Raw genomic sequence first — 21,489 nt, forward strand, 5'->3', positions numbered from 1 at the left:
GAGCGGGGCGGCAGCGCGGAGCCGCGGCGGCCGCGAGGGCCGTGGTGGGGCGGCAGGCCGGGGCCAGGCGGGGTGGGACCCCGCGGCGAGGGCAGCCCGCGGCCGGACAAAGCATGGTGGATGCGGAGGCGGCGGCAGGAAGAACCCCGGCGGAGACCCGCGGCAGCCTGGCAAGGTACGTGCGGGGGAAGCTCGGCTGCCGCCCCCGCCAGCGCTGCCTCCGCGGGGCGGCGGGGATCGGCGCTGCCGGAGGGGCTGACGAGGGACGGGGGACAAAAAAATCCCCGGTTTTTAACTTGATTTTTACGCCCCGTGGTTTTCCAGGTCTTGGGTTTTTCCTTCCCCGTCGCCTCTCGCTTATTTGCGTAGTGACCGCTGTGAGCTGGCGGCGAGGGGCGAACGGCCGGAGACATAAATTTGGGGTTTTTTAGGGCTGGGGTTTTTTAGGGCTGGGTTTTTTTCTGTTGCCTGAATGGGAGGTGACAGGAGGCGGCAGGGTGGGGTTAAAGCACGCGGGCGCTGAGTCCCTGCCCCGGCGCTCGGGAGCACGGGCAGCCGGCACATGTTGCAGCCAGAGCGGCGAGAGCAAGGCGAGGAGAGGCACGGTCTGCTGGGCATGGATGAAACTTAGGCCAGCTCAGCCCCACCGTATGTTTGTCGTCGTTTTTTTGAACCATTTATTTATTTATTTAACCGTGGGTGGGCGGCGTTGGTGCCGAAGCCGTGAGGTTTTTCCAGAGAAAGCCCGAGCCGTGGGGCTGCTGCAGTGCCGGGAGCTGCTGCAAGCCGCTCCTTGGCTGGAGGGGAGGGACAGAGGGCGGCGGCGGAGCGGGGACGCTCGCACCGCTCCTGGGTTCGCCTCATTACCCCACTGCGACCCAGCGGGTTGATTATTGACATCCGCGCTGGGATTCTGGACAGTGTAGTGCTGAGGTAATGGCACTGAAGTATGGACTTTGGTGGACCTGAAAGGGGGGAAATGGTGTTTTTGCTGGAGTTCGCCTGAATATGCGTGCTCCTTCACGGGATGATGGTTTTTAGCCCTTCAAACTTCCTGACACATCCTGTACCCCATCAGGAGGGGACTTCAGGTTACTCGCAGGGATTGTGGCTGAACTGCAGCTCGCGACTCATTAGTCATTCTGCAAAAATTTGTGGTGAAAGTTACTTGAGTAACCCTTTAATCCGACTTCCCAAAATGCTCAGTGCTGTTGGGGTTGATTATTAAATACTCATGGTTAGTTTTAACTATGCAAATTAAGAGCTTGCGCGGTTCGGTTGTTGTTTGGTGGTTTTTTTTCCCTTCCTCCCCCCCCCCCCCTTTTTTTTTTTTTATATTTTGGACAGAAAGACTTGGTTTGGGCACAGAAGAGTTTAGTCTGGCCGTGGAAAGATGCGTGCATAAAATTTCATGCTAGACATGTCATCTGCAAGTTATTGAGGAAACATGATTATAGCGTTGTCCTTTGAGGAAATTTCTGGTAAATTATTGGTCACCGTCTTAAAGAGAGACAGCCCGGAATCCGGTTCTCTTTCCAAGCTGCTGAAAGCGGTTTCGTGTTCTTCTTGCAGTTCCTCTCGGGTGTCTGGCTCGGCTGCTGTCACCGCGGGCGTGTGCGGAGGGTGGGGCGGGGGCGGCAGATGGCACTCCGGTGAGTGCCCCGCTCGGGTTTGGTTCGGGTGGAGAGCCCAGGCTGCTGGCAGAGGCTGCCTTGCCGCTCGGTGACCCGGCCTGATGCCTGATAAACCACCGGAGGAGTTGAATGAGCGCTGAATTGTTACGAAATGCGTGGAGGAAACGAAACGGGAGAATCAGCTTTTCTCATTCGGCAGATGTAATTTGTAATGGTTCGGTTTGTTGCGGCGTTTTTGGGTTTTTTTTTCTTTCCTTCCCGGGGTCGTAAACAACTGGAGAAGACAGATGTCTTTAAAAAAACAATATTGCCGTGGAGATGGATTAAAATACAGAATGCTTGTCTTGTACCTAAAAATGTAATACTGTCAGTTAGAATCAAAATATTTTGGCTTAAAGGAAACCCTGGTTTTGCTGCTTGCTTTGAACGTGTGACTTCCTACAGGAGATGTTCTGCAGTACTGAGAGGTATGGCTGTAAGGAAGCTACAGATAGATCATAAAGTGATCAAAAATAGAATTTATTTAAAGTAATTCTGTCACCTGTAAGGTGGTTTGGTTTGGATTTATGCTCGTTTCTTTTCCCCAAGATGAGGAAAATGCAGCAAGGTAGCACTGCTGAAGGGACTTGTTTTGAAGGTCATGCTGGGAGTGCTAGCTGGCTGTCTGATGCCTTGTTTCATAATAGGTGAAACTCACTAATCTCCCCAGAGATTGTTCCTAATGAACACAGTGTCACTGGTAGTCAAAAATTTATTATTATTGCCTGGAAGCTGCTCCTGAAATTTTTAAATACTTCTGGGTAATGAAGATGCTGCTGAGGAGATCAGTGGAGAACAGGGTTTGCTCAGAGAAAAAGCAGTGTTTGATGAGAAATGGGAATGGATAAAGCGGTGTTGTGTTCTGTGCTGGCAAATCTGGGCAATTGTCTGTATGAATAAATCACAGTGTATACAGAGGGGAAAAAAAAGCAGGATTTGAGTTTTCATCTTCTTGCCTACCCTGGCAAAGATTCCTTGGAGAACCAAGTCTTTTGGAGGAGTGCTGCTCCATGGTGACTTGTCAGTGCTGAGACCCTGAGGAATTGTCATTTTGCTGCCACCTGGTGCAGCTATTTTTGCAGTGGATCCAGCTCTGACAGTGATTTTTCCTGTTGGCTCTGTAAATCCCCTCGAAGGAGGAAAAAATGGTAGTGACAGAAGGCTGTGTCAGGGCTGATCATGTTTGAAGTGTAGGATTTGATCGTGTGTCTCCTACCACAGCCAGTATTGTCATTATCACAGCAGTCAGGAAGCAGGGCTGGGTTGTCACTGATCTGTGCACTTGACCAAAACCTCTATGGTCATATTGCTCCAAATTAACCAGAGGACAGGAAAAAGATTGAGCAGCATCAATTAAAATCCTCAGCCAACCTCTTTGGTAACTTGTTCTTTCTCGACTGATCACTGAATTTTTGACAAATGTGTCAGATTATCTTGCAAAATCTTTACCTCAGGTGGGTTGTGAAACTTCTCAGAGTTGGTTACTTGATGGACTTTTCCTGTGTGCTGTCAGACCTGTGCCTTTTGCTGCCAAGTGACTAAAGCAGCTCTGTCAGAAACACGCTGAGGGCTGACATTCCAGATCTTTGTCTTTTACTGGATTTGGCTACGTGTCCTGCTGTAAAAAACCTGTTAATTCCTTCTTTTTGAAGAATTTGCAGTCTGCCTAGTGGAGGCTGATAGGTTTCTTGTAGGTAAAGCTTCAAGTGTATAATTCTCAAACTTGCCAAGAATAGGCCAGAGGCAGGATGGCGGGAAGATACTGGTGAGAGTGAACTTATTGTGGCAACAAGTTTTCTGTAAAAAGCACAGAATATAGAAAAAGTATGTATTTCATTAAAATAATGAGCATTTTAACATTACTGGGTCTCATGTTAATGTTTCTTGAAGGCCATAAGGATTGATTGCCTTCCAAAACCTTGAAACTGTCTTTGTCCCTTTCACAGGTTGTTGGTTTGGGATTTTTTTTCCTGTTGTCTCTTAAATACATTTTCTATTACTCTATGGTAAAAATGCATAAGTAATTTTGAAGCAAGTAAGCATCCATTTACTTTTTAAATTTAAACTTTGATTTTTTTTTTCAGGTATATGCAATTTTAGTCCCTAGTACATTTTTAACCAAAATGTTAACAGTTAATTTAGGAAGAAGGTTTGGTGGTTGGGTGCATGTGCAATCATGGGATTAGTGTTTGATGTTTCTGGTGTATCATAGGCTGTGTTCATATGAGTGCTTTGTCATGGAATCCTAGTTGGATCAGGGATCATTGGAGTCCAACTCTTGGCCCTGCATAGGACAGTGCTTCATGTGGTTTAGAGCAGAATTTGTGTCTGTGAGTGCAGTTCACAAAAATTCCTAATGTGTTATCCCTGTTAAGCCACGTTCTGACCTCACAGAGATATACTTAGATGTTTTTATCAGTTCACGGTCATATCCCTTTATGTAAGGAAGTACCCTTTAAGTGCTTAAAAAACAGCAAAAAAAGAAAGAAAAGATGATGGTGGTGATATAATGAAATGCAGGCTCTTCCTGTCGTTTTAGTACGGAGTGACAAAGTTACCAAAAGAAGTTGGGGAATAAATGTCAGACCTGTCCAGTCACATTTTGCTGTTACCAGAGGAAGCACTGACAGGTACCTTGGACTAGATCCTGCCCTTTGCCTGTACCTTTCTCGCAGATTTCCTTGGGCCTTTTAGGATTTCAAATGTGACTAAGTATAAACCTTCCCGAGTCTCCAGATCGTATAAAACGCAGTGAAAAGACTGGTTCATTAAACTGTCTTGTGATGAACTGTGCAGAAGAATGATTGAATTGGTGCCTCGTGAGAGGCAATTGGCATTTAAGCAAGGAAAAGGATCCCACTGTGTGATGGGTGTGGTGCTGAGATTTTTAAAGGGAGAATTGATGAAGCAGTTTCCATCAGCAGTTGGTTAAGAAAGCTTTGTTGTTTGGGAGAAATACAACACTAAGAGTTGAAAAGCATTTAATTTGGAGATGGTTTTGTTCGTCTTTGTAAATAACTTCTGAAATTTAGCAGCTGCTTCATCTTAAGCACGCTCAGAAGAGTTAGTCTTGAGAGTGAATTGGCCAAATCACTTCAATTGTAAGCCAGCTATCTAGATCAAATGAGCAAGAAATCTTGACTTGTGGGTGGGAATGACTGATTTTCCTGTAAAAGGGTAATTCTCAGAGGCTCTCGGTGGTTTATGAGCCGGCAGAGGACCTGAGTATTTGTATGGGACTTACAGGAGAAGCACGGTGGTGCTGAAGGTTTGTGTGCCCCACCGAGGTGCGCGTGCTGTGGGATGCGCAGCCTCCTGCCCGAGTTTCCTGCCGGGAGCATCCTGCTGTATCCCGGCAAGAAGCAGTGTCGGTGCTCCCAGCCTTGTGCTGGTGCAGCTGTTTGTGCAGCTGGGTCGTGAACTGAATTGAGGAACTAAGTGGGTTGAGAAATAACCTTTTCTGTTTGCTTGTCTTCAGGGTTATACATAATGTAACACAGTGAGCCGTTCAAATATGGGAATTCGTGGCCTGGGAAAGGTGGAATTCTTTTAACTGAGTTTAAGGAGAGCTGCTGCCGAATGCCTCACAATACCCTGAATTTAGTGCTCGTTTATTTTACTTGAGCAATTATATTTTTTTAATCTGGTATTTGAAAGTTAGAAAATGCTAATGGAAAGCTGTCTTTGGGATGGAAATTGTTGTTGCAAACTTATTGTTGATTTGTTTTTGAATAAAAACAATTAAACCCATGCAAAACACCCTTAAGTTGATGACTGAAACCACTCTGAAGCTTTGTGGATGCTCACTTTGGTGTGCACGTAGCAGGTACAGAAGGTGCTACTCGGATTTAGAAGTCTCTAATCGGGTTAGATGCATATCTGCTGTTAACAAAAATGGGAGTTAGCTGCCTAACCGGCTTAAAGATCCTTTACAAAATCCTCCTGGTACTTATATGCATCTTTAGCTGCCTAAAGCTGCTGGAGAAATTGTTCCCTTTTCCATAAACTTGGTAGGCTAGAACTAGATCTGTATCTTAGCTTTTATAGCTGTGAAGAACAATGAACTTCTCTGCTTTAAATGAATTATTCAGAAAGATGAAGAACTTTTCCTGTAAATGTTAATTACACCTGAAACCAAAACCAGTTGAAGGCAAAAGTATTTTTCATGTCTTTGCATTTTAAAATGTAGGTTTTGCATTCTTCAACACGTGTTTAGCTCAGTAGTGTAAGTTCAGAGGCAGATCCCAGAATTCTGGCATGAATATTCACAGTATGAATTTGGTTTGAATTGACTTCTGAATAACCACATAGCACTGGCAGGGAAATACAGCTCGAGATGGCTGGGAAGTTTACCATCCCAGTTGTGTATCCCATCACACAAAGGCAGCAGCTTGGGGAAGTCAGATTGTAAACCAGTGTTTATTTTTAACCCAAAAGTACAGTGGTCACCAGGGGTAGGTAGTGGCTTCATCAGCCATACTATGTTACATTGTTCTTGCTTTTGAAACATAGTTTTTAGGTTGTGTTTTGTCTAACATGGCCAAGAAGACAAAGCAGAGGTAAAATTTTGATGACCTGAGGTATGGTGCTTAAAGGATGGCTTTGTTAGTTGACTAAATAATGAGTGTTCTCAGTGCAGCCGTAGAGGTGGTTGGAATATGGTTAAGGCAGCATTAATTACTGGTTTTAAGATAAAACCGGAAGAGATACCTGGAGCAGATGAGTTGTCTTGTCTGTGGAAGTTATGGTTGTCTGCATTTTGCGTAGGTTTTCTAAATCATGAGTTTTATTTCAAATACAGCATGAAAGTAAGAAGCAAGAGAGTGTCTGTCCTGCAGACTTTCTCTCTTTAAATGCCCACCGAAAGCGTCGGTGAGGTTTGCAATGTGTCATATCCATTCTTCATTCTTTCTTACCAGAACTAGCACTGATCCAAGCACGAGGTGTCTGGGAGGAAGGTGGTTCCTTACCCACTTCCTTGGCTTTCTAGTAACTATGGGCAGATAAAGTGCAGCTGAAACGAGCCCGACAGCAGACAGGGGTGGGTGTTGCACTGACTTGGGTACAGGAAGTGTCAGAGAAATTCGGGCCCCAGGGTGTGCCTTGTAGTGGATGAGGTTGCCAAGACTCTTTGTGCCTCTGGTGGAGCAGTGCTGGTTGTGTCTGGCCCTGCCTGAGGAGCTCTGGATGAAGGTGGGAAGCAGCCCAGCAGTGCTGTGCAGCAGCAGCAGTGTGCTGGTACATGAAAGCTTAGGCTGGTGACAGATGGGCTCTGCTGTGGCCTGGGCTGTGTGAGCCTTCCCTCTTCTCCTGCACCATTCCTGGTGTTTGTGCAGCACGTCGTCGAGTGATGTGAGCTGGCTGAAAGCTAATTGCTGCTTTACTGTAGGCTCTTTATCATTCTCCAGCTCCCTGGACTGATTCACCACAATCAAATCAGTGCAAAGGTAGGTGGGACTGTGCAGTTTATGCAGGGGAAGGAATAAACTACAGGAGTGAGTCAGCTATGACTGAAACTGTTTTAAACTGCTATGGAGCTGTGCTCCCCAACTTCTAATTGATGTGATGAATGACAATTAATTTTGTTCCAAGAAATATTTCTCTGCTGACACTCGGTTAAACCGCTTCTCTTGATTCTTTATAATTTACTGTTCGTTCAAGCTGAAGCCTGTCAAGTGAAAACTGAAGTTCTTAAGTCAGAAGCTGGCAGCTCCGGGTTATTCCTAACAAATTTACAACGTCGTCATTCTAAAGCTTGAACTGACCTTAGAATGAAATGGAAATTTTTTTCTATTAACCAACTGGGAAAAACAGGTCACATCTACTACCACAGGCCTTCAAATACTGGCATATTAAACTTCAGTATTCATTTTAATAGCAAGTTGAGATCTTGCCCTCGGTTGTCAGTGTGAAATCTCAATTACTGGAGAAAACCCCAAACCAACAACCCAAACCATTTTTACTGTTGACACTGAACTGTGCCATAAATCAAATCCTTCCTGATGGGAGAGAATTTTCTAAGAGTCCTTGCAAGGAGTTTCAAAGATAAACCGAGACTTTTCCTGGAGTTTCAATGCTGCCAGATAGTTGTTTATTAAGTCTTATCAGAGGAACAGAGCCACTAGCGTGACCCAGGTACAGCATAGAGCACAGAAAGCAGGAGAGAAGTCCAATTATCAAGATTTACACAGCCTTTTAAAGATAATTTAACCAATAGTTACTAAAAATGTATATTATTTTCACTTTCCTACCAATTATTCAGAAACACGGGCAGGAACTGCGGAATTCTCTATCCAATCATTCCCCAAACTACTTTTACTGCAGAACATGGAGTAGTAGAAGAAGGAGAAGAAGGTTTGGAGAACAACAACAATCCTCCATTTTGGTATTTTTTTACTCTTATCTATTTGCTACAAAGAGAAGCCCAAAACCTCTAAATTTTTTACCCTGTGACAATCTTACATAGCAGTCTATCACCTAATTCACACCACTATTTTCTAGTTCCTGTCTGATCGTTGGTAATTTTTTCCAAGGTTGGAGGTTAAAGCAGTGTTGTTCAGGGGGGGTAAAAACCCTTAAAAGCAGGCAGAGAAATATTCTCAGCACTCTGGGTTCCTACAACTGTTAAACAAAGAAGTGAAACTTTTTTCATCACAAGTTTTTTGTTTCTTTTGGGTTTGGGTTTTTTTTTTCATGAGCAGGTAGGAACACCTTCATGGATATCTAGTTTGGCTGCAGGCGTGCCAGTATAGAATGGTAATATTAGCATGATGCACTAATTTATTGAGACACTGGTACTGTTTAAATTGACTTACATAGGTGTGGTGTACATGTGTAGCTCCACTGCTTGTTCATCCCCGTGGAAAACCGTGACCAAACTCAAGTAGTCTATACCAGCAGAAAAATTGGAATATCCATTAAACCTGGGACTGAGTTTACAGAATATTTTTCATAATGGTCATAGGGCATTTCTTGTATATGCCTGGATCTTCTATAGAAACACTTAAAACAATTCAAATATGAAACGGAACATTCTTTCAGCCAATCCAAGGTTTTAATTTTAACAGGTCAGAAGAAAATATTTAGGTCTAACTTGCAGTGGATTCAGTAGGTGCACTGTATTTAGATATGTTCTCAGTCAAACCCAGAGCTTTTGTGAGGGACACCTGCAAATAACTTAAAATACAGACAGGGTTGGGATGATCTGATGATTGGCTGGTAGCTGACTTATTTAAAAATGGGTGAAAAAATAGGTTAAAGGTTTGGGGATTTCAGCAGTTTGGCTTGGGGTTGGAAGTATTCAGTTTGAGACAGTGGTGAGCCGATGGTATCTCTTCTGTCTAAGTGTTCTGTCAAGCAGGAATTTCACAGAGGGTGGTTTTAAAGAAGTTAAAAGTAAGTTTTTACTGTTGAATGACTTTGTAAAGATAACTTAATGCGAAGATAACTCGATGCAGATTCTGTGGGTTGCTGCAGTATTTCTAAGCACCAATATAAAGTCAACAAAACTTCTGTTTCCTAGATGTTATTTTAAATAGTGCACCTTAAAAGGCAACATCCTGGTAGCTTCTCTTTTCTACTCAAAGAGCTAGAGGGAGGGGAAAACCTGAAATTAGTCCAAATGGTGGCAGAAAACACAGTATTGTGAAGATCCTGGAATTCTGCTCCTCAGAACTTAGCATTCAGCAGTAAGTGAAAGAACTGTTTGGTCTTTAATAGCATAGTTGAAAGCTGACATCAGTAGTGTGGGGCAGCAGTCAAGTAGCTATTAGAGAGGGAATTTTGGGTTCTTATGAAGCTTTTACAAACTTGAATGCAGTAGGGATTTCCCCACCGATTTGTAGCAGCTTTTGACAAGTTAACTCCTGGAGTTTCATGGAATACGACTGCTGTGAGCAATGCCTTGAGACAATGCTGTGAGTTGTCTGATTGCTTCCAGAAGCAAGACTCTGCATAACAAAAACCTGCTGCCGTGCAGGTGGTAGCAGTCTGGGAAATTTAAATGTAGTGCGCATAGATCCCCCAGGTAGCTGCAGGGGCTGTCTGCACTGCACCCACAGGAGCTGGCTTCAGCGATGATCTGCTTGTCTGCTGGCAGGTTTGTAGGATGGTGTTCTCACCTAATGAAGGTTTACTCGACCCGGCGCAGGAATGTGGTCACTTGTGATGATGGAGAAGAGCCCTGCTGGAACTTGTTTCCTCTGCTTGCTTGTGGTTGTGACTTGGATGAGGTCAGAGAGCCTGCAAGTGGAGTCTTGCTTTGCTCTTGCACTCCAGAGCCATCCCTTGTGTGGGTTGCATGATGACTTCATGGTCTTTGTGCAAAACTGAGTGTACTGTGAGGCTTGCACCTCATACCAAGCCCCACTGATATATAACTCTGAAAAAATCCTCCACTAACTTTTTAAAGTACTGAATCATTTCTTTTTGTTGTTGTTACTGTCGTATTAAGAATGACCAAATAGAAGAGAAAGGGCTGACAGATGAAAGTTCATCATATAGCTTGTATGGCAAATGTATATAGAGAAAATAATGTCAAATATTTTTTATTATTAATTTGTGTTTTCCAAGGGTTCCTCTCTTGTGTGGTAATAGAATAGCAAGTCATTCCAAGTTCTTGGTGTGGGAAAAAATTGAGGAACCAGTATAATTTATAGTAGTTGAAAATATAGAGAGATTCAAAAAATGGTTGGACAGAGTGAGATTAGGTTCAATTACATAAGTAAACATTGCTCAGATGCAAGTCTGGCCCTCTAACCTTATTATAGGAAACCAGGGGAGCATTACTGGAGAAATGCCTCTCTACCATTGATTCTGTTGGATGTGGGGCATTTCTTAGTGGGGTTGGTGAGGTTTTTGGTATTGCTTTTGGGTTTTTTTTTTTTTGAGCAAAAATGTGCTGAAGGTAACTAGTGGGAGACAGAATGTGAGGTTACTTTGGCATCTATTCAAACTCTTTACAGTTCTTTATGCCTTGGGCTATGTTTTAGGAAAATATATGCACATCCTTCCCGAGTCTTGCTATATTTACTCGGATCTTGAAATTCCACGCCTGAGTTTCACTGATGTCCTTTGGTATTAAAATACTGGAAGATTAGAATTTCTCACAAAGCTAAGTAATATGCTGAAAGATGTCTCAAAGCGGGTACCTGCAAACAATTAATCTTAAAATAAACATCATGCTCTGAATTTCAGCGCACTTTTTGATGCTTTGAGTGGAGTGTTATCTTGGTTACTTTCCTGCAACTGGAACATTGTTTCAGGCTGTCTTGCGTGGAGAACACAGAAAAAAAACATTGACTGTTTCCAGGGGTAACCACTGTGTGAGAAAGGCTTCTGCAGAAGGGCAACACGAGTATCTGTTCAACATTTTCCTGTTCTTAAGGTTTTCTTAATCACTGTTGTATAGAAGTGGATTTATGTAAAATTCTGAGGGGGGAAAAAGAGATTTGACTGTGCGTAGTCAGAAAATAAACAGCGTTCAAGTTCTTTAAAGCTGGAAATAGCACAGACTCGTTACAACAGCCTGGGGCTCTCAACATCATCTCGTTCCAAAACTGTGCCGTTGCTCAATCCCGAAATCTCTTGACTCACTGAGCAGAGCTGAGCCATTAAGACAACTGATGCATATCACAGGAGGTTAGAAGGACTCCATATGGCTTGTGGTGTGTTAAGTAGCTACAACAGTGATTTGCAAAGCATAGTGTCACTACTGCGCGTGCTGTTGCTGGCGCTGTCGGAAGTGGTGCTGCATGTACAGCTGCTGCAAGGGATGTCAGGCCCTACACTGAAGTTATGTGGGAAGATCCAAGGCTGCCTTAGCACCAGTTACAGCCTCTGCAAAGAGAGAGAGGTCTGTTGAGTGTCTGAACTACAGCTTGGCTGTGCCAGATTCCTGAGAGTTCAGTCCTGAACTAGTAGGGTGGTAGGTGTGATACCTGCAGATAACAGGGATTATCTTATCTTTTGTCAGCCCCAGTAGGTAAATGGACTCGTAATGCTTGGGTTTGGCAGTCACATAATGCAGACGTGGTACTCAGCCCACTTAGAAAATACAGTCTAACTCCTGCCCTCAGAAAAGTATTTGCAGTGAAAGGCCATGGCTTCTGTCAGACTTGGAGGAGGTGGAAGAGTTGGGTGTTCTACCTTGAGCCTGCACAAATGGTGATTAGATTGGTTCAGCTGCCTGTGGATCCACAGCCTGGAACAGGGTTGAGGCTGGGAGTGCTTACTTGTGATGGTGGTACCATTTACTGTGCTGTGTGTGATGGAGCCACTGTCATCTCGCCAGACTTGAACCTTCTCTGCTGAAAAGTCCTACCAAGTCTAACAGTAAATGGGGATTTTTCTGCTCAGGATCCCTGTCTCATTTGCTGCAGGGGATTGCAGTCATGGTGGATTGAGGGATTTTGTTGAGTGTTTGAAACAAAGTCTTTGCAAATGATGTCTCATTGTGTCAGAAGAGTCTCAGGTCAAGTATCCAGGTGAATTAGAGGTGTTGAATACTCACAGCTTCGTAAGCTGGGGGCTGTGACAGATGAGCTGTGTGGTGCTGCATATCCCGAAAAATCAAGCTTTGGCTGAGCTCTTGACAATCCCGTGCTTGTTGGCTGTTCCTAGGAGGGAGCAGTCCCCCTGTCGTCTCTGGAGTCCCAGGATCATAAGTCAGATACCACATCATTTGTTGCTTAGTGAGAAGGACAGGGCAGATATGGCCTGATGTGCATGCTGAGCTCTGTGGAACAGCACAAAACAGGGGACTGCTCCTTCTCCAGTGTATGTGTGTCTAGTGAAAGAGAAGTGTAGAAAAACAGTATATTTATCTGGTTTTAGTGACAGTTGAAAGAGGAAGATCAAGTTTTTTTTGAAGTCTGTGTGACCAACCAATGCTTTCTTAACAGTTCAGCTGTTTAGCTTAAATGATGGCACTGACCACAAAGTGTGGTTTTGTCCTTGAGGCATAGGAGAAAACGACTTTAAAATTAGAACAGAGACTTCATGCCTGCCTGAGAGTAGAATATGAAATAAAGTAGATCTGGCCTGAGCATTTACAAAGACAAATATGCAGATGGTACTTGAGGAAGAACAGGTCTTTTTCTGAGAGGCTGTTTTTTCTAGGAGTGGCTTTAAATTTCAGTTCAGGAAAAAAAAAAAACCCACACCCCCTTTTGGATTTAATAGCGATTGTGGGTCAAATAAGAGAAGAAAAGATTGTTGATTATTTACTTGCTGACTTTTTCCTAAATTTTTAACAGTTTAGTGTTTGATGTGTTGAGGAGTAAAACCAAGTAAGACTGATCAAACTGTAAAGAGACCAAAGGTCAGTCTAGCTCAGGTGTCTGGGGGTGGCTGCAAAAAAGAACAGAGCGGCAAGAACAAGGTGTACTTCTCAGTGTGCCTTTCTGTCTGCTGTTGCTCTGTGACCTCAGGGCCTGAGGCAGTGCTCACAGCTGGGCTTTCAACAGGCAGTACAAATTTATTTCATTAGGTTTTTCTGATTTTGCCATAATCATTTATACTCCTGGCACATGAAAGTGTCTCCGACAGTGCGTTCTGTATGTGACTTCAATGTAGTCTTTGTAACCTTCTGATTAACTCGGAATTATTTGTGGAGCTTGTACACTGATGTACCCCAGGGCTAGTAAACAGTTTGGTAAGCACTGCTCTGGAGGAACACACTGTTTCCATGTTGCTCCGTGTACCGCGCACCCTGCATTCTGACAGCTGTGGAAGAAAAAGGGATTGAGCCGTTGTCTCCCCCACTGAAAACTGAGATGGGTCACAGAACTTTTGATACAACAAAGATGTACACATACTGTTCCAAATCTTGCATATATGGGATACCTCTCCTTTTAAAATTTCTTTTCAGGCTTTTTTCGTTCCTAGTAATAATTGCACTTCTACTTTCACTTACCATTTGAATTCCTTTTTCCAGTTGGAGGGGAAAAAATAAATCCAGGTTCATGTTCTCTTCTGTCTGCCGAGATCTGAATACCAGCTGGCAAGTTTTGTCAACCTTTCTTCCAAGGAACAGCCAAGAGAAATTGTCAAAAACTGATTGTGTGCTTTAAAATTTGGCTCTGCCTTTTATGTAATTGGAATGTGTGAGAGTGCAAGTATAAAAGCTTGAAACCTAATTTAAGAATAACTGACCTTATCGTATAGCAATTTATTCTATACCCTTCAGCTCACCTTACTAGCAAGAAAAAAAATGGTTTCTCAGCCTGCCTTTGCCAAGCTGAGGGCTCAGATTCTAATTATTATACAGTCAAGTGTTTAAAGGGGATTTAAATGAGAAGCAAGAACTGCTGGCTAATTTAGACTCACCATGAAAAGCTGTGTAACTTTCCTAAGCCGCAAATGGAAACTTCACATTTTTACCAGCTGGCTGATGAAACCCCAAACCATATGTGTATGTTTTAGAGACAGATTAGCTTTTGGTTCTTTGTGGGTGTAGGTAACCTTGGTTTTTAGGCTACCAACTTGCATAGTCTTCATTTGAAAGGAGTTTGCATTTTTAATGAGATCAATAATTTGCTGTGAAGAAAGCTAAAAATCTTTTTTTTTAAATTTATTTCTAGATATGAGAAATGAGTGTTGGACGCAGAAGATTAAAGCTGCTGGGAATTCTGATGATGGTAAACATTTTTATTTATGTGATTGTGGAAGTCTCAAAGAGTGGCAGTCAAGACAAGAATGCAAAAGGCCGTGTTGTTATACCACGTAGCAAGTTCTGGAGGAAATACACTCCTCACAAAGCTTATTGGAACAAACAGCAACAGAAGCTTGAGCTGCTGTACAACCCTATCCTGTCCTTGCTTTCCAATATGACTGTGGAAGAGAACTTAGTTTCTAACCTGAGTGCTCTCAGCTCCTGTGACCCTGACCCCTTGGTGCGTTCAGAGGTTAGTGACTTTGCAAACTTGCCGGACAGATTCAAAGACTTCCTCCTCTATTTGAGATGTAGAAATTACTCATTGCTAATGGATCAGCCAAACAAGTGTGAACAGAAACCTTTCCTGCTGCTGGCTATTAAGTCACTTATACCCCATTTTGATAGAAGACAAGCAATTAGGGAATCCTGGGGCAAGGAAATAAAATCAGGGGATGTGACAGTCAGAAGGGTCTTCTTACTTGGACAGACCCCACCAGAGGATAATTTTCCTGACCTTTCACACATGATTAAATTTGAGAGTGACACCCACCGAGACATTCTCCTCTGGAACTACAGAGACACTTTCTTCAATCTGACTCTGAAAGAGGTGCTGTTTCTGAAGTGGGTCAGCAGCAGCTGTGCAAACGTCCAGTTTATTTTTAAGGGTGATGATGATGTTTTTGTGAATACCAATCAGATCCTGGATTACTTGAAGAGCTTATCAAAGGAAAAAGCCAAAGACTTATTTATAGGCGACGTGATCAAAGATGCTGGACCTCACAGAGAGAAAAAATTGAAGTACTACATCCCAGAAAGTGTTTATGAAGGTTCGTATCCCCCGTACGCAGGAGGCGGTGGGTTCCTGTACTCTGGTGATCTGGCACTAAGACTGAATAATGCATCTGACCAGGTACTCCTCTACCCTATTGATGATGTTTATACTGGAATGTGCCTTCAGAAGCTTGGGCTTGCTCCGGAAAAACACAAAGGCTTCAAAACGTTTGATATCGAAGAGAAATACAGAAATAACATCTGTTCCTACACAAACTTAATGTTAGTGCATAGTAGAAAACCTCAAGAAATGATTAAGATTTGGACACGCTTGCAAGATCCACACTTAAATTGTTAAAGTAATGTGCGTAACTGTCTTAAGTCCAAAAAACTTTCCAAGTTTGAATCCCTGAAGCTCTGTTTAATAACGAATTTTTGCTGTAAACCTTTTCCTGTACTTTTGAAAATGAGGTTAATACTAAAATTTGAAGGGATGGCCTGAAGACTTGGTCCTGACTTTTCCACTGTCCTGGTGGTCGTTATGTTTCAATATTGGTCTTAATTTTAAAAAAGACTTTGAGGATATAACTAGCTGTCAGTGACTGATTAGCTGTGCTGGAAACAGGGATTGCCTACCACAGTGCATCTTTCATTAATTGTGATGGTGGAAGTTAATTTTCCCTTGAGTAGTGTTTGTGTGTGGAAACCACTGTAAATTGAAAATACACAAATTGGAGGAATGTAGTTTTACATTTAGATATGATACACTTACAAGACTTTAAATTTAGAATTTTTTTTTTAAATTTTTAGTTTTCAGTCCTTTTGCACCCTGGAACAGTATTTTTTCCTTTACTTACGATCCTTTGTGCAAAATGTACCTGTGTCTGAAGGATTTACCCTTTTATTAGATGAAGCTTTTTTTTTTTTTACAAAAAAAAGCATAATTCTGCTTGAAATGTCCCCTAAGAGCTCAACGTATAAGGAAAAAGAAGAAGAGGTTTTTTGGGGGGCTGGGCAGGTAGGGCTGCCCCCACCTCAAGCCTATGTACTGAAGCTGACTTGGTGCTCATGTTTATGTGGAAAGCTCCTCTGGTCAATCCTTGTTTTCTGTTTGGGCACTAAATGTGATCAGGTACCTTGATTTGATGGAAATGACTGAAATTGCACATTGCTTTTTGAGAGCATGGTTTGGGTCTCCTGTAAAGTGGTGGTGAATCTAGAATTGTGCAGATCCCAAGAGTTTCGAATTTCAAACCAAACTTTGAAGTTTGCATGAAGCCTCATGTAGAGTTACACACGTTCTTGAAACTCAGATCTTCTCTATTTCCACATCTTGCTTATAAGAATTACTCTAAATAGTGGTTGCTTTCTTTGTATATGTAGAAGTGCCTGTCTATTTATTGTTCAGATTGAAGACCAAAACATTTTCTTAAATATATTTTGTGTAACATTTTATTTGTATAGTGTCGTCACTTGGATATTTAAATAGAGCATGATATTTTACATCTGAGATGTGTAACGTTAAATAAAGCTAATGGTTATTTTTGAATTTGAAAAATAAAATGTGATTTAAATATTTCTGGTAATGCTTCATGTTGACTTGCAGAGCAGTTGCACTCTACATTTCAGAAGTTCAGAAACAAAGGGTTTTATTTGACAGATTTCTCTAAGCTTGTGTAGCAGATTATGAAAGAAAATGCCACAGTTGTAGCTGTACTTGTTAGATGCTGTAATAGGTGGACAACTCTGGCGAAGGCAAGGGAGACATTAAGTGCCTTGGGACAAACAGTATGTACACAAATAATTGCCTGTACAATACCACTGCTGGTGTTACTGAAAGCAGGCAAGGAGTGGATTAAATGGCTGGCACTTTGAATTTTTGATTGAAACAACTTGACAGCAACACCTCTTTTTTGCTTTTTCACCTGCTTTCTTTCTCCTTTGATTACCTGGATTGTACTTTATCTGTTCAGGGAGAGGTGAGCTGTTCTGGTCCTTCACCTCTTTGTTCTGTAGATGACCATGTTGACCCCAGCATGGATAAAAGACAGGCTGTGCTCTGGTGTTGTGCTGTGAGGTCTGACCCTTGTGCTTTGTCATTCCTCATGGGAAGTGACACCTTTCTGAACGAGCTGCAGGTTTTACATGAGTTACTTCCTACCCTGTTCTTCCATGCTAAGCACCCTGTTTCTTTAAATATTCAAGGGACTTTTGTCAAGAGTTTGGGCCAAGTGAAAGAAAATAAGTTATGCTGATGGTGAGAGATGCAAGAAGAGATGTATTGTTAAGAGTCTTGGCAGGGGGAGGGAAAGGGGAGAGAGAAAAAGTGAGGGAGAGATGAAAAGGAGGGTGCTGGGAGTGAGTGGAGACATGGAGGGGAAAGAGAGGCAGGGACAAGTGAGCACTAAACAAACAGCTGAGGTCCATGGAAGGAGCAAACACAAACAAGAGGGTTGCGGCAAAAAGAGGGGCAGGAATAGAGCCCAAGAATTAAATCGTGTGAGTAAGATAGGGTGGAGTGCACATGTGATGTTAAGTGAAATGGGTGGGACTGGTGGAGTGCCAGCATTAATTATTTAATTTATACCCTTCTCTGTAACCATAAGATCAAAACCAGGCCTCTTGCGTGGGACACACCTGATAATAAGGAAAAACAGGCTGAGTGGCACTTGGGAAGGAGAAGTGCTGTGAGAAAGCATTTCCCCACCTTGTGAAGTGACGGGAGAAAGGGCAGAGGCCAAGGCCGAGCGGGTGGTGCTGGGGGGGAAATTGGACAGACCAGTTTTGTTTGCTCCGAGCGTGGAGGAGAACTGGTGGCTGTGTCTGGTCCACTCCCACGGACGAAGAACTGTCTTGGCAAATAATTGGGAGTGTGTGGAGTAAAGAGTAAGGGAAATAAATAACAGAGATAAAGGAACAGAATGCATCCAAAAGTGCCATGGGAATGGGATTTGGGGACAGTTGGGACACAGAAGGTGAAAAGTCTTTAAAAAGTATGTGCAACAACCTGTATCTGCTGTATTTTACTGTATCTTTCTTAAATGCTGTTAAACACTTAAATTTCTGTTGTATTTTTTCTTAAATTAAAGGGAAGGAGTCTACTAAGATGAAGGCATGAGAAAATTTGACTACAATGGAAATAATGGAATTTGAAAACTGAAATAAGATGTGTTTGGATGAGACAGTTGAATGTGGGTGCAGTCTTTGGTTTTTTTTCTTCCCTGAATACAGCAGGGAAAATGAAGTGCTGCTGTGATTAAATAACACTGCAGCAGGGTGAGCCATTAGAATCCATTAGCTTGTTTGTATAAAGGCTCAGGCCTTTGCTTCAAAATCCAGTTGGGAGGAGGAAACATAGGATAAGGAAGGTAAATGAGCTATAATTAATGCACAAATTATAATGTTTATCTTCTAGAGGATGGAGTCCCTGTTTTCTGCCAGTTGGTTCCTTGGCCTGACTGCATTTTACACTTGGATCCCTTCCTCCCCTACCCAGTTTTATTTTGTTATGTAGGCTTGAATGAAATGTAGCACTTGACAGGGCTGGTGATAAGAGAATTCCTGGCAATCCTTTTCTGCTTTTCAATGCTGGGAGCACAGAAAGCCAAACTTCAAAAAGGGTTTTGGCTGGAACGTACAAGTGGTGGATTAGAATTCACTGGGAGGTTTGCATTGGGTGTGCAAGTCAGCAAGGATCCTCATGCAGGTAATGCTGAATGTGGGGCTTTGTGATGCAGCAGTGAGCAATGCAGCTCTTATCTGGCGCTGCTGTTCTGATCTAGCTCACAGTCAGCATTCACCCCCTGAAATTTGGCCTCCGTTCCCTTCTGCCTTACTGCTCCTCATATGCCTAAGATTTCCACTGGAGTTGCGTTTTCTTGAGGGCACCAATCCAAATGAGTTCATGTCTGCACTGAACTATTTCCCTCTCAGAATAATCGTGAAACCAACTTAGCAAGCAAATAGGGCAGGGAGAGCTGCTTAATGGATCCCTTTCATAGACGGCAGTCACGGAGGTGGTTCTGAATGGAGCAATGTCTGTCAATCAGCCCGAGCACAAACTCTTGAAATTCCCTCCATTCTCTTCCTCTAACTTTTTAAAGCTGTTGCCCCCTTCCCTGCTGGATAAAGGTGAGAACAGGAGTGGGAGTGAGAATTAAAATAAAGGAAACTGCAGTTCTGGAAGCAAATTTTCAAAATGTCAGGAGTGATGAAATACTGAGCAGGTCAGTTTTTCTGTTGCTGTGCTCAGATCAGGTACTTGATTGCCAATCACACTTCATATTTGTATTGGCCCAGCCTGCTCTAAGTAGTGTTTAAACAGTTCTGGCTGGATTCTGCTGAGGGGTGGCTGAGCAGCACCTTGTGGGCTTTGCACGCCAGCCTTTTCAAAAGATAAACAGGCCATTTCCATTTGTCAGTGAAAACATATGTACCCTGTCTAACACCTGACTGAACCAGGTGAACTGGGCATAAGTTGGTCTTGGAGTGTCAGTCATCACTTCAGGCTCTGCTAACGTCGGTGTAAGTTATGGAACAAATCTCTCTGCCTCAAATTTTGCTCAGTTTTCTGTATTTTCATGTTATTGCAGTTACCTTTTTTTTTTTTTTTAAAGTTGCCTTCAAGCCTAAGGACTTCAGACGTGAGTTATGTGCTTCATATGAATGCACGCTGAATTTCCTGTCAGAAATACATCGAGATAAATTTGACAATTTCAAATTTTATATGGAGAGAATTCCAATCAGTCTCCTAATTTCTAGGCTCCTTGACTTACCTCTGCATGTTCAGCCTGTGTCATTTCCAGTCTTTCCCACTAAGCTCCCCATCTAAATGAATCCATTTTTCCTGCCTTGTCGTATGTCTTCGTTCCCTCTGTCTCCGTATCTGTCTCATCTCTGTGCTTGCCTCTCCAGTAAACCTTAAGGTTTTCTGAGAAATTTACAAAAAATTTACAAAATCACTTCTATCAGAGCCTGATTTCAAACTGCTTCAAACCAGGGGAGTAACTGGGGGAAAATGCTGAGCTGCAAAACATGCTGTAAACTTTCTGATTTTGGAGTTAGCTTTCTACTGTCACTGCTATTGTAATTTCTTTAAACAAAACTCGTCTGGACAGATCTGGAGAGAGTTTCTACAGGGGTTAGAAATAATGCCCAAATACCCCCTGTCAGATTTTTAAGCCAAGAGCTGAAGCTTAGTATTTGTTGTGGCTGTATTTTTGTGTCCTTTTCCCCTCTTCCTCCATCCCTCTGGATAAATTTCGGCTGAGTTCTGCAAAGGCTGAGTTGTACATGATTCATTTGTGTTTCCTCATGTGTCTTAAATGTGTCATGTTTTTTCCCCCACAACTCCTATGACTGATACTCCTCTTCCAGAAAAGTCCATTATCTCACAACAGTCTGAATTTTGCCTTTTTTGGGGGATACCACATCCACATTGTGCTGGCAGATCAGCCAGAATGCCTGTGTGTGATGGGTATTTGAAAGTCCTGATGAAAGGAAGTCACAAGTTTTAAGAACACTGACCTTTCGTTCTTACAATAAATATGAGTTGTGACTTCAGAAAATGTCCTTCAAGTCAATTCTTCTCTGTTTTCTTACCTGTAGGATCATTCTGGTTCTTAATATTTTGTGCTCTTGCTGTGCTGGTGTCCTGTGACATTAGACTGTGATAGATCTGGAAATAGTTGTGTGATTTATGTGCAGTCTATGGAACTGCTTGGGCCAGTGGGGAGGCTCTCACCTGTCTCTGACAGATCAGACCTGAAAGCTCACCTGTGAGCCTGCTTTTAGAGCAAAATGTTACTGAGATTTGAATTTTTCTTCAGCAATGTTGACGAAAATTGAAGCATGTTTATGTCCCTAGAGACCCCTTGTGCTCTTCTTCTTTTCCAAAATCTGCCTAACAGTTTGCATTTCTTATTGTCCCATATTCCAACATACAAATTCTTTTTGAAAAACAAATTGGGGGAGAGCAGTGGGTGGGAGGAAATCCCCACTACAGATGTTACAAAAGCTTCCAGGTAAGTAACTGCCAGGGTAGGAAATAATAGGCTGAGAGGAAGGAAAAGATGAACCCCCACTTTGGTGGATATCTTATTTAGGCACAGCAGGAAGTGAGAGAAATTTTGTAAAGATACAAACCCAAAGGAATTTGTCTCATTTTCCTTTCCTTTCAGTCTTTCTAATATGTGAGGAAACAGACTTCTGCTTTTGGTGTAGGTTTGGCTGCTGCCCAAGAGACCTAAAAGTTTCATCATCTTGTTCCTTGTTGACCACTTTGCTTATGAGAAAGCAAATGCCAGAGAGGCCAGTGAATTTTTGTTTTTCTTAGACCTGTCCTACATGGTTTTGATGCAGTGCCAGGTGATCAGCAGTAATGATGCTTAG

At 42.7% G+C, this 21,489-nt stretch overlaps 1 protein-coding gene across 5 annotated transcripts; it reads left to right on the forward strand.

Moving 5' to 3' along the window:
- The first annotated feature begins 536 nt into the window (after nucleotides 1-536).
- Nucleotides 537-16,675, forward strand: B3GNT2 (UDP-GlcNAc:betaGal beta-1,3-N-acetylglucosaminyltransferase 2). Of its 5 annotated transcripts, none has more exons than XM_042036733.1 (2): nucleotides 537-648; nucleotides 14,255-16,675. In XM_042036733.1, the coding sequence occupies exon 2, from the start codon at nucleotides 14,264-14,266 to the stop codon at nucleotides 15,455-15,457; it is 1,194 nt and encodes a 397-aa protein (XP_041892667.1). In that variant the 5' UTR covers nucleotides 537-648; nucleotides 14,255-14,263; the 3' UTR covers nucleotides 15,458-16,675. The 5 variants fall into 5 exon arrangements, with proteins under 5 accessions (XP_041892667.1, XP_041892670.1, XP_041892669.1 ...); XM_042036736.1 differs by lacking the exon at nucleotides 537-648 and adding an exon at nucleotides 834-933; XM_042036735.1 differs by lacking the exon at nucleotides 537-648 and adding an exon at nucleotides 1,678-1,842.
- The last annotated feature ends 4,814 nt before the right edge of the window (nucleotides 16,676-21,489 follow it).

The sequence above is a fragment of the Corvus kubaryi genome, unplaced genomic scaffold (assembly GCF_017639235.1).
Source record: "Corvus kubaryi isolate FWS band 111438036 unplaced genomic scaffold, C.kubaryi_AGA036_p1.0 37386, whole genome shotgun sequence".
NCBI classification, from domain to species: Eukaryota; Metazoa; Chordata; class Aves; order Passeriformes; family Corvidae; genus Corvus; species Corvus kubaryi.